The 12348-nt window shown below is 47.3% G+C and overlaps 2 protein-coding genes across 7 annotated transcripts in view; one reads left to right on the top strand and one right to left on the bottom strand.

The window, feature by feature from the left end:
• Positions 1-12170, top strand: part of GPR183 (G protein-coupled receptor 183) — a 37636-nt gene extending 25466 nt beyond the window's left edge. The window contains exon 2 of the mRNA XM_029604492.1: positions 10406-12170. Within this exon, the coding sequence (XP_029460352.1) occupies positions 10406-11543 (1138 nt within the window). The 3' untranslated portion in view covers positions 11544-12170. The remainder of the gene's footprint in view (positions 1-10405) is intronic.
• Positions 1-12348, bottom strand: part of UBAC2 (UBA domain containing 2) — a 377581-nt gene that overhangs the window by 235615 nt on the left and 129618 nt on the right. The gene's annotated exons all lie outside the window — the stretch shown is intronic.

Below are 12348 nucleotides of genomic sequence, written 5' to 3'. Positions count from 1 at the left end.
ATGGGGGTTATGTGGTCTCTTTTATTCGTATTGGTAAGGATTCTGGCTGCAGAGTTTTGAATCATTTGGAGGGGTTTGATGGATGAGGTTGGGAGGCCAAAAAGGAGCGAGTTGCAATAGTCGATTTTTGTTAGTATAATGGCTTGTAGAACCATCCGAAAATCATTGAAGTGGAGAAGTGGTTTCAACTTTCTCAGGACAAGAAGTTTGTAGAAACAGTCTTTAGTGGTGGTGCTTATGAATTTTTTGAGGTTAAGCTGATTATCTAACATGACGCCTAAATCTAGTACATATGGTGAATGGTTAATTATAGGAGTGGTAGAAATGAGTGGGACAGCTGGGTATATTAGATTGTTATTGACGTCATGATTGATAATTAAGATCTCGGTTTTGTTGTTGTTAAGAATGAGGCTGAGGCTGGAGAGAAGATGATTGATTAGTTGCAAGCAATTGTTCCAGTGAATCAAGGTTTTGTGTAGGGATTCTGAGATTGGGATGAGTATTTGGATGTCATCCACGTAAATGTAGTGTGTTAGATTTAGATTATTAAGAAGTCGACAGAGAGGGAGAAGGTAAATGTTGAAAAGGGTTGGAGAGAGGGAGGAACCTTGAGGGACTCCTTGATTTGCTGGGACCGGGTGTGATTCTTTGTTGTTTATCTTTACCTTGAATTGTCTATTTGCCAGGAAGGACTTGAACCAGCTGAGTACTGTTCCCTTAATGCCTATGTCTGTCAGACCTTGTAATAAAGATGAATGGTTGACAGTGTCAAAGGCCGCAGAGAGATCCAAAAGAATAAGGAGATGAGGTTGTTTGTTATCCATATTAGAATATTGTCGGTAAGTGAGATAAGTAGGGATTCAGTGCTTAACAATTTACGAAAACCGTACTGGGATGGTGCAAGAATGTAGTTTTCTTCCAGGTACTCGGATAGTTGTTTATTGACTATCTTTTCCATAATTTTGGCGATCATTGGCAAATTGGCTATTGGGCGGAAGTTAGCTGGATCTGTAGCCGGAAGGTTCAGTTTTTTAAGAAGAGGTTTAAGAATAGCTAGCTTAAGTTGGTCAGGAACTAGACCTTGGGAAAGAGAGCAATTAATGATATCGGCAATAGGCTTTGAAATGGTGTTCCTTATAGCGATGAGGAGGTTGTTTGGAATTGTGTCTAAGGGATAAGAAGATGGTTTCATTTTCTTGAGAATATTTTCAATCTCAAGAGCTGATGTGGTTTCGAAAGTTTCTAGAGTTGTATTTAGTTGAGGTGGAGTATTGGGTGGAGATGGAGGAGAAGAACTAGATGAAGAGAAAGAGACAGTCAATTTATCAATTTTTTCCTTGAAGTATTCAGCTAGTTCGGAGGCTTTGTTGAGAGCTTGATCATCTGGGATGGTAGGAGGGGATGGTTTAGTGAGGGCAGAGACGTAGGAGAAGAGTGCTTTCGAATCAAAGATGAAATGATGTATTTTTTTAGAGAAAAAATCTCTCTTTGTTCTAAGAATGTTGATCCTGTAGGCATTGAGAGTGTTTGTATACAGCTAATGTTGCGGGGGATGGGTTTTTTCTCCATGTATGTTCTTTATTTCTTAGCTGTTGTTTAAACAGCTTCAGTTCAGTGGAGAACCAGGGTTTCCTGTTGTCAGGCGAAGGTTGTACTACTTTGGTGATTGAAGGACAGGTTAGGTCTGCGATTTTATTGGTGATGTTGCACCATGAGGATATGGCTGTAGTTGCGTTGGAAAGATCAAGTTGTGATAATTCATTAGAGAGATGGTTGCTGAGAAGGTCTGAGGAACAGGGTTTCCTGAATTGAATAGTGGTTTTTGGGAATGAAATGGGAGGATGTCCTGAGAGCTTGAGGGTCGTATTGATAATTTGATGGTCTGTCCAAGGGACAGGAGAACAAGTGAGTGAAACCGGGGGCAAGATACACTGATTAATGAAAATAAGGTCCAGCGTGTGGCCTGCTTTGTGGGTTGGGCTTTTTATTATTTGTGTGAAACCCATATAGCTGAGTGATGAGAGTAGGGTAACACAGTTTGTTGTTTGTGGTGAAGCATCGACATGTATGTTAAAGTCTCCCAATAAAATGGCAGGTTTATCTGGGTTGAAATATTTGGCGGTAAGTTCAATGGCCGGAGAGGGGTCAAGAGTCTATAGTTCCAGGAGGAGCGTAGATTAGGCCAATTTGTAGATGATCGGATTTAAAAACTGCGAGCTCTATGTTCGATGTGATATTTGAATATTGTAAAGTTAAACGTAGCCCTTTCTTGGCTGATAGGAATAGACCTCCTCCCTTTCTTTTGAATCTAGGGATGGAGAACAAATTGTAAAGCTGAGTAGGTAGTTGGTTTAATAGAGCTATATCTGTGGGTTTAAACCATGTTTCTGTGATTGCACAGATATCTGGGTTTACTTCTGTAAGGTAATCATTTAAGATGTGTGTTTTTTTCGAAAGCGATTGTGCGTTGAAAAGTGTTAGGGATAGAAGGAAAAGGCCAAGGAATTGTGTGATTGGTGAAATCATTATTGGAATTAGCCTTTGTTGACGGTTGTAATGTTGTGGTAGAGGTTTAGTTTGATGATTGCGTTGTTTCCTGATGATTGGAATGGAGTATGAACCATGGCAAAAATGGTGATGTAAGGGGATTGGGAAACCAGGTAGCATGTTGATCTGTTTGTATGGTAAACAAGAGTATAGTAGAGAATTATTCAAGAGCTCCAACGAAGCTGAGGGTAAAGATTAGATATTCAAAGGCCAGAAGACTGGCTTGTACTTGTCCCTAAGAAGGATTTAGGAGCAAGGATCACTACCTGTTGAAGTTCCAGGGCTAGTGGAGATTTTGGAATACAATTTGTTCTCCTGTGGCTGAAGAATGTTTGGGATCTATTCCTGTCTCCCTTGCAAGACTCAGCTGCTTTGAATCTTGTTGCCTATGTAACCTAAAGTTTTGAGGTTGAAATGCTGAATTTTTTTGAAGATATGAAAGGAGAAAGACGTAGCCAATGAAGCCGGTTCTGTTCTCAGGGGCTGCACGAAGGGGCGCACAAAGGTTAGCCAGCTTCTTCGAGCTTATCCAAATTGTCTTGCTCAGAAGGCGGGGGCTGCTTGTTTTAAGTGCCTGTCAAGCAGCACCTAATGTATTATCACTCTGGCCAGTAATGGCAGAGATGAAGCTCATGGGGGAAGGGGGAAGCATTAAATGCAAACCTTCTACCAGAAAGTAGAATTTCAAACAGGAGGAAAAGTGGAGACAAGAACTTTTTTTTTTTTTTTTTTTAAATTAACAAGCTTTTTCATAACGCTTTCCAGGCCAAAACAGATCGCTGAAAGCAGTGTAGCACAATGTTCTTCTGCCGGGACGAGGATACCAAGTACCAGCACGTCCCCCTCCCCCAGTTTATCAGTCCCAGGGAAATGGCGGGGGGGGGGGGGTGCTGGATTGGGGAGCAGAGCAGCTCTGTCTGCCCCACTCTCACTCCCCCATGCTGCTGCCTGGGAGGGAACCAGCCTTGAATGCCATGATCAGAGGCGAATCGCAATAGCTCCAGAATCGGGTAATCTGTCAGTACGATTAAACAGTCTGTACGCCTTGTCATTTTAATTACTTTAATTAGCACCATTATGCATTGTTTTCTCTTTTTAACCCTTTACATACATACATATTACTTTGGCAACACATGCACACATTTTGTCATGACAATAAAGCCTGAATTTAAATCTGAACAAAGCACCAGTAGGGAAGGGAGAGAGAGGATAAAAGCATCAGTAAAGGAGAGGGAAAGAAGGAAGAGAAAAGCATCAGAAGAGTCTGCCACTGGTGCTGCTTCTACGCTAAGAATGTGGCAGAGGAGGAGGAGGAGGCAGCAGCAGGTGAAGGCACTGCCTACGGGAGGGAGCAGGGGTGGAGGGGAAAATCACGCAGAGACTGAACCCGGTAACCAGTTATTTCCCATGGCCTCCAAAATGCTCGGGGCGGGTTACAGGGCGGTCAAATCTCCCTGACCACCCACCCAAGGGCGTCCCTGCACCTGAGCACCTCACCTTTCTTTCTAGAAAAGAAAAGAAGCCCTGATCAAATGCAAAAGGAACTGGCGACTCGGGATATTTTATCCTGTTAGACGGCCCATGTTTCCTGGATTCTGTAAGTACAAAAAAAAAAGGGCCTGCTCTACGCTTCCAAGCAGTCTTACTATCTGCACGCAAAATGGAAGATTGTAGAGAGTCCTCTTCCAGAGCGTAAGGCTGACAGACACCCGAAGTGAGGCAGACAAAAGTGGAAGTTAGCAAGCCAGCACAGGGCTGCGTCACTCACCGCCGTGTGTGGCAATAATGTGTCACACAATGAATAACAAGGCATGCAGTCCCCCTAAATTTAGGCTTCTACTTGACTATTCTCTTAAAAAATTAAGCAAAGTTCAAGGAAATAAGCCTGCCAAAAGGAAGAGCACATCAGCTTGCCCGCGTATTACGTTAGATTAAGTTTAACCTAATGTACTGACTACAACTTGTCTTAGTGAATCGGATGCATTAAGCAACAACTCCATGTGATAGGGTGGCCAGCCACACCGCCGTGAGTAAGGTGCTGAGAGCAACACGCCTTGCACACGAGTCCTCCAGGACTCACTTACCAGAAACAAAATGCACCTGCCATGTTCTCGGGTCCCCCAAAATCATTTGTTTGCATTAGCAGGAAGTACCCGGTGAATCTCTTCTTTATTTGTCCATATAACTCTCACCCTGTTATTTCTCTGCCATGAGTGCAATTTTGAAATTTCACAAGCAATCAGCTTTAAAGAAACATTGCTTTTCATGTGCCACAGCTCAACAAAGCTAAAGCAGACTATGTACAATATTTTCAGCCACAACGTCTATACAAGTAGACATATACCTTGTCTATATACAAAATAAACCCCAACCCTCACCTAGCAGCAGGGCCAGTGCAAGGGAATTAGCCACCCTAGGCCAACCTTCAGCGTTGCACCCCCTTCCTCCACCCAGCACTTTTCAAAGTTAATCTTGTACATTAAAATGAGGAGAAATTCTACCCTTACAATTGCAGATTTATTTTACAAGAAAAGGAACGTGTTTCTGGTTGTAAGACGGAAGGTGATGGCACCTGTCCAGTCTGCTTTGCTTAGGATATATCCCAGCTGTAGACGCTGATCCGTTGCTATGTGCTGAAGGCTCTGGGCTTGGACCCATGGAATCCTCCTCCTGAAATTGTGATACTTAAACTTAATCATAAGCCTCCTTCCCTCCCCCAACAATCCTGCAGAAACACCGGAGCGCAACTGAGATAAGAGCGAAGCGGCAATACCGTTCTGATTGGTAATCTGCTGCCAGTTTCTTATCAGAGGCTCCTACCAGCTCAGCTCCATTTGTTCTCACAAAATGTTTCCCCACCACCTTTCTCTATATAAGCAGAAATAAAATGTACAAGCATACAATAACGTACTACTGAAAACCGCCTCCCAAACACAGGATTGTTGCCAGACCAGCATACAAATGATCTGAAAACGCTGTACGTGAGCTTTTGAAGCCACGCAGCTCTCTGCTTCAGATGTCACTGTTTTACATAGGTTTTACTCCAGTGACTGCAGAGAGAGAGTTCTGGGCTAGAGAGCATGCATCAGGCCCTGAATGCAGTCACTAGGAGTCCCTCCTAAGCAACAACCCTAACTCTCTCTCTCCCCACCAGGGGCTGTGCACTCTGGGCTGCAGAGCATGCATCAGGCCCTGAATGCAGCCACTAGGAGTCCCTCCTAAGCAACAACCCTAACTCTCTCTCTCTCTCTCCCCACCAGGGGCTGTGCACTCTGGGCTGCAGAGCATGCATCAGGCCCTGAATGCAGCCACTAGGAGTCCCTCCTAAGCAACAACCCTAGCTCTCTCTCTCTCTCCACCAGGGGCTGTGCACTCTGGGCTGCAGAGCATGCATCAGGCCCTGAATGCAGCCACTAGGAGTCCCTCCTAAGCAACAACCCTAACTCTCTCTCTCTCTCCACCAGGGGCTGTGCACTCTGGGCTGCAGAGCATGCATCAGGCCCTGAATGCAGCCACTAGGAGTCCCTCCTAAGCAACAACCCTAACTCTCTCTCTCTCTCTCCCCACCAGGGGCTGTGCACTCTGGGCTGCAGAGCATGCATCAGGCCCTGAATGCATCCACTAGGTGTCCCTCCTAAGCAACAACCCTAGCTCTCTCTCTCTCTCTCCCCACCAGGGGCTGTGCACTCTGGGCTGCAGAGCATGCATCAGGCCCTGAATGCAGCCACTAGGAGTCTCTCCTAAGCAACAACCCTAGCTCTCTCTCTCTCTCCACCAGGGGCTGTGCACTCTGGGCTGCAGAGCATGCATCAGGCCCTGAATGCAGCCACTAGGAGTCCCTCCTAAGCAACAACCCTAACTCTCTCTCTCTCTCTCCCCACCAGGGGCTGTGCACTCTGGGCTGCAGAGCATGCATCAGGCCCTGAATGCAGCCACTAGGAGTCCCTCCTAAGCAACAACCCTAACTCTCTCTCTCCCCACCAGGGACTGTGCACTCTGGGCTGCAGAGCATGCATCAGGCCCTGAATGCAGTCACTAGGAGTCCCTCCTAAGCAACAAACCTAACTCTCTCTCTCTCTCCCCACCAGGGGCTGTGCACTCTGGGCTGCAGAGCATGCATCAGGCCCTGAATGCAGCCACTAGGAGTCCCTCCTAAGCAACAACCCTAACTCTCTCTCTCTCCCCACCAGGGGCTGTGCACTCTGGGCTGCAGAGCATGCATCAGGCCCTGAATGCAGCCACTAGGTGTCCCTCCTAAGCAACAACCCTAACTCTCTCTCTCCCCACCAGGGGCTGTGCACTCTGGGCTGCAGAGCATGAATCAGGCCCTGAATGCAGCCACTAGGAGTCCCTCCTAAGCAACAACCCTAACTCTCTCTCTCTCCCCACCAGGGGCTGTGCACTCTGGGCTGCAGAGCATGCATCAGGCCCTGAATGCAGCCACTAGGTGTCCCTCCTAAGCAACAACCCTAACTCTCTCTCCCCACCAGGGGCTGTGCACTCTGGGTTGCAGAGCATGCATCAGGCCCTGAATGCAGCCACTAGGAGTCCCTCCTAAGCAACAACCCTAACTCTCTCTCTCTCTCTCCCCACCAGGGGCTGTGCACTCTGGGCTGCAGAGCATGCATCAGGCCCTGAATGCAGCCACTAGGAGTCCCTCCTAAGCAACAACCCTAACTCTCTCTCTCTCCCCACCAGGGGCTGTGCACTCTGGGCTGCAGAGCATGCACCAGGCCCTGAATGCAGCCACTAGGTGTCCCTCCTAAGCAACAACCCTAACTCTCTCTCCCCACCAGGGGCTGTGCACTCTGGGCTGCAGAGCATGCATCAGGCCCTGAATGCAGCCACTAGGAGTCCCTCCTAAGCAACAACCCTAACTCTCTCTCCCCACCAGGGGCTGTGCACTCTGGGCTGCAGAGCATGCATCAGGCCCTGAATGCAGCCACTAGGAGTCCCTCCTAAGCAACAACCCTAGCTCTCTCTCTCCCCACCAGGGGCTGTGCACTCTGGGCTGCAGAGCATGCATCAGGCCCTGAATGCAGCCACTAGGAGTCCCTCCTAAGCAACAACCCTAACTCTCTCTCTCTCTCCACCAGGGGCTGTGCACTCTGGGCTGCAGAGCACGCATCAGGCCCTGAATGCAGCCACTAGGAGTCCCTCCTAAGCAACAACCCTAACTCTCTCTCTCTCCACCAGGGGCTGTGCACTCTGGGCTGCAGAGCATGCATCAGGCCCTGAATGCAGCCACTAGGAGTCCCTCCTAAGCAACAACCCTAACTCTCTCTCTCTCTCTCTCCACCAGGGGCTGTGCACTCTGGGCTGCAGAGCATGCATCAGGCCCTGAATGCAGCCACTAGGTGTCCTCTCCTAAGCAACAACCCTAGCTCTCTCTCTCTCTCTCCCCACCAGGGGCTGTGCACTCTGGGCTGCAGAGCATGCATCAGGCCCTGAATGCAGCCACTAGGTGTCCCTCCTAAGCAACAACCCTAGCTCTCTCTCTCTCTCTCCCCACCAGGGGCTGTGCACTCTGGGCTGCAGAGCACGCATCAGGCCCTGAATGCAGCCACTAGGAGTCCCTCCTAAGCAACAACCCTAACTCTCTCTCTCTCTCTCCCCACCAGGGGCTGTGCACTCTGGGCTGCAGAGCATGCATCAGGCCCTGAATGCAGCCACTAGGTGTCCCTCCTAAGCAACAACCCTAGCTCTCTCTCTCTCTCTCCCCACCAGGGGCTGTGCACTCTGGGCTGCAGAGCATGCATCAGGCCCTGAATGCAGCCACTAGGTGTCCCTCCTAAGCAACAACCCTAACTCTCTCTCTCTCTCTCCCCACCAGGGGCTGTGCACTCTGGGCTGCAGAGCATGCATCAGGCCCTGAATGCAGCCACTAGGAGTCCCTCCTAAGCAACAACCCTAACTCTCTCTCTCTCTCCACCAGGGGCTGTGCACTCTGGGCTGCAGAGCATGCATCAGGCCCTGAATGCAGCCACTAGGAGTCCCTCCTAAGCAACAACCCTAACTCTCTCTCTCTCTCCACCAGGGGCTGTGCACTCTGGGCTGCAGAGCATGCATCAGGCCCTGAATGCAGCCACTAGGAGTCCCTCCTAAGCAACAACCCTAACTCTCTCTCTCTCTCTCCACCAGGCGCTGTGCACTCTGGGCTGCAGAGCATGCATCAGGCCCTGAATGCAGCCACTAGGAGTCCCTCCTAAGCAACAACCCTAGCTCTCTCTCTCTCTCTCTCCCCACCAGGGGCTGTGCACTCTGGGCTGCAGAGCATGCATCAGGCCCTGAATGCAGCCACTAGGAGTCCCTCCTAAGCAACAACCCTAGCTCTCTCTCTCTCCCCACCAGGGGCTGTGCACTCTGGGCTGCAGAGCATGCATCAGGCCCTGAATGCAGCCACTAGGAGTCCCTCCTAAGCAACAACCCTAGCTCTCTCTCTCTCCCCACCAGGGGCTGTGCACTTTGGGCTGCAGAGCATGCATCAGGCCCTGAATGCAGCCACTAGGAGTCCCTCCTAAGCAACAACCCTAACTCTCTCTCTCTCCCCACCAGGGGCTGTGCACTCTGGGCTGCAGAGCATGCATCAGGCCCTGAATGCAGCCACTAGGAGTCCCTCCTAAGCAACAACCCTAGCTCTCTCTCTCTCCCCACCAGGGGCTGTGCACTCTGGGCTGCAGAGCATGCATCAGGCCCTGAATGCAGCCACTAGGTGTCCCTCCTAAGCAACAACCCTAACTCTCTCTCTCTCCCCACCAGGGGCTGTGCACTCTGGGCTGCAGAGCATGCATCAGGCCCTGAATGCAGCCACTAGGAGTCCCTCCTAAGCAACAACCCTAACTCTCTCTCTCTCTCCCCACCAGGGGCTGTGCACTCTGGGCTGCAGAGCATGCATCAGGCCCTGAATGCAGCCACTAGGAGTCCCTCCTAAGCAACAACCCTAACTCTCTCTCCCCACCAGGGGCTGTGCACTCTGGGCTGCAGAGCATGCATCAGGCCCTGAATGCAGCCACTAGGAGTCCCTCCTAAGCAACAACCCTAACTCTCTCTCTCTCTCCACCAGGGGCTGTGCACTCTGGGCTGCAGAGCATGCATCAGGCCCTGAATGCAGCCACTAGGAGTCCCTCCTAAGCAACAACCCTAACTCTCTTTCTCTCCCCACCAGGGGCTGTGCACTCTGAGCTGCAGAGCATGCATCAGGCCCTGAATGCCTGGTACTGTTGCGTCAAGTGATCAGCGAGGAGGTGGCTAGGGCAACACTGAGCGGGGCTCACTGAAGGCCTCTGCTGGTGGGGAGGCTGCATAGCAGACGAAACTGTAACACTTGCTTTACTCTTTACTTATTTATTGCACAGTTTAATCACAGATTCATTTGACAATACTTCATCTTAGTCAAAACATTTAATATAAACTAGTTTTCTAGACGGTGGATAAGAACTCACCATTGTCAAATTAGTACATATATTGTGGAAAATTCAATAAAAAATATTTTAACATAAACTAAACTCTACTTGTGACTAATGCTCGTGCAAAAAAGTGAGAAGTGAACCACCGTCTTCAAATTTCACAATTTCTTCAAATCTTGGGAATTAATTCACTGTTATCTCAGACTCCTTCTCCAATATCACCCCCAGAAGAGGGTTTTTCAGAACCAAGAACGTATCAACTGCCAGACATAAAACTGACAAAACATATTACATATTAGAAAAACCATTGTACCCTCTTTCTCATGAAACAGTTTGAGTTCAAGTTTAAAAGGGTATGTGTAGACCGTTTTTGTAATTGTATCATATGACAACATATTTATTTTCTTTGCTGAGATATATTTCCACTGATTGTTCTCTTTTGTTTCTCCTAGAGTCGCACACGTTTCTGCTCTGAGGCTCGCTGTGAAAATGCATGTTGTCACTTCAGTGACAACTCTTCAGGACAATAATTCTGCTAATCAGTCCCAGGACTTCTGTGACTTGTACACGCATCGAAACACAGCTAGGACCTTGTTGCCTCTGCATTACAGTTTGGTGTTCATTATTGGGCTACTTGGAAATGGATTGGCCTTGGCTGTAATTATTCAAAACAGAAGAAAAATCAACTCTACCACTCTCTATTCCATAAATCTTGTTCTGTCAGACATTCTTTTTACCTCTGCCCTGCCTACGAGGATAGCATATTATGCATTAGGATTCCACTGGCCATTTGGCGAAGCACTCTGCCGAATTACTTCCCTCATATTTTACATTAATACATATGCTGGAGTAAACTTTATGACGTGTTTGAGCATTGATAGGTTCTTTGCTGTGGTCCATCCATTCCGCTACACTACGATAAAAAAAGTTAGGTGTGCAAAGTACATCTGCTTTTTCGTCTGGATTCTCGTATTTTTACAAACCTTTCCACTACTCCTACAGACTATGTCACATGAAGAACCAGGAGGATGGATTACATGCATGGAATATCCAAACTTTGAGCAATTACCCCACCTACCACTCATGCTCCTTGGCGCTTGCTTTATAGGGTATCTCATTCCTCTTGCAATAATACTGTTTTGCTATTCTCAGATTAGTTACAAGTTATGCCACGCTGCTAAAGAAAACCCACTGACTGATAAATCAGGAACAAACAAAAAGGCCAACACCACAATTATTTTAGTAATTGTGGTGTTCTTCATCTGCTTTACTCCTTACCATATTGCAATTATGCAGCATATGATCAAGAAACTGCTGTATAGGCCCTCATGTAATGAGCAACAAATCTTTCAGATTTCTCTGCATTTCACTGTGTGCCTGATGAATTTCAACTGCTGCCTGGACCCTTTCATCTACTTCTTTGCATGCAGAGGATACAAGAGGCTTGTCATGAAAATACTGAGAAGACAAGTCAGTATGTCACTGTCGAGTGCCGCCAGACAAGCTCCTGAGGGAAGCTCCAGGGACGCTGCAGAAATGCAAATGATGATTGCGTTTAATACTACGAATGGAAGCAGCAATGCACTTTAAATGCACAGTTCCAGTCGCATTCTGGATTAGTCTATTTTACATGCTAGGCCCATGCGTTTCATATATGATGGTCAACTGGAGACAAAAGCAGGCACAATAGTCCAGGCATATAATCCAGGATGAGGATTAACTGCAAAATGGAAATACCTGGCCAGACTGATTTTGTTTGGGCAAAAAGAGCTTCACCAAGATAAGTAACTGGAAATGCCAGAACAGACAGGCAAGCTCTCAACATTCTTTCTTTTGTTTTGTTTCTTTGGAAACAGGATGCTGGGCTTGATGGACCCTTGGTCTGACCCAGTATGGCATTTTCTTATGAAAGCAAAAGATGGAATCTGTAAAGTTATTAGCCACGTCAAGCAAAATACAGCAAAAATTATGGCTGGATTTATTGAGGAGATCAGGCTGCAGGCACTGAAGGAGTTCGGGAAATCAGAAATGAGATGCATATAAGAAATCCTTTTTATCGAAAATAGAAAATATCACTGTGCCTCGTTTATATATATATATATAGATTGTAGATATGTACTATATATATCTGTTAACCAAACTCTTTGTGCTTTAATTCAATTTGCATGCAAGTTGCAGTAGCAATGACTAATAAACCATTGCACATAATGCTATGCATATTTACTGGGTTAAGATTTTATTAATTGCTGAATTCTATGCATAGTTCAGTTACAATCATAATGAGGAGGAAATAACCATCAGTGCCGATGCTTAAGTAGAGGCCATAGGATAAGACAATTTATTTATTTTTTTTTAAAGAAATTGGTCCTTTTCGGCGATGGCAGTCCCTTGAGAT

This window comes from Rhinatrema bivittatum, chromosome 5, assembly GCF_901001135.1.
Source record: "Rhinatrema bivittatum chromosome 5, aRhiBiv1.1, whole genome shotgun sequence".
NCBI lineage: Eukaryota > Metazoa > Chordata > Amphibia > Gymnophiona > Rhinatrematidae > Rhinatrema > Rhinatrema bivittatum.
The sequence above is the reverse complement of the archived record's forward strand: the minus strand, read 5'-3'. Positions and strand labels throughout refer to the sequence as shown.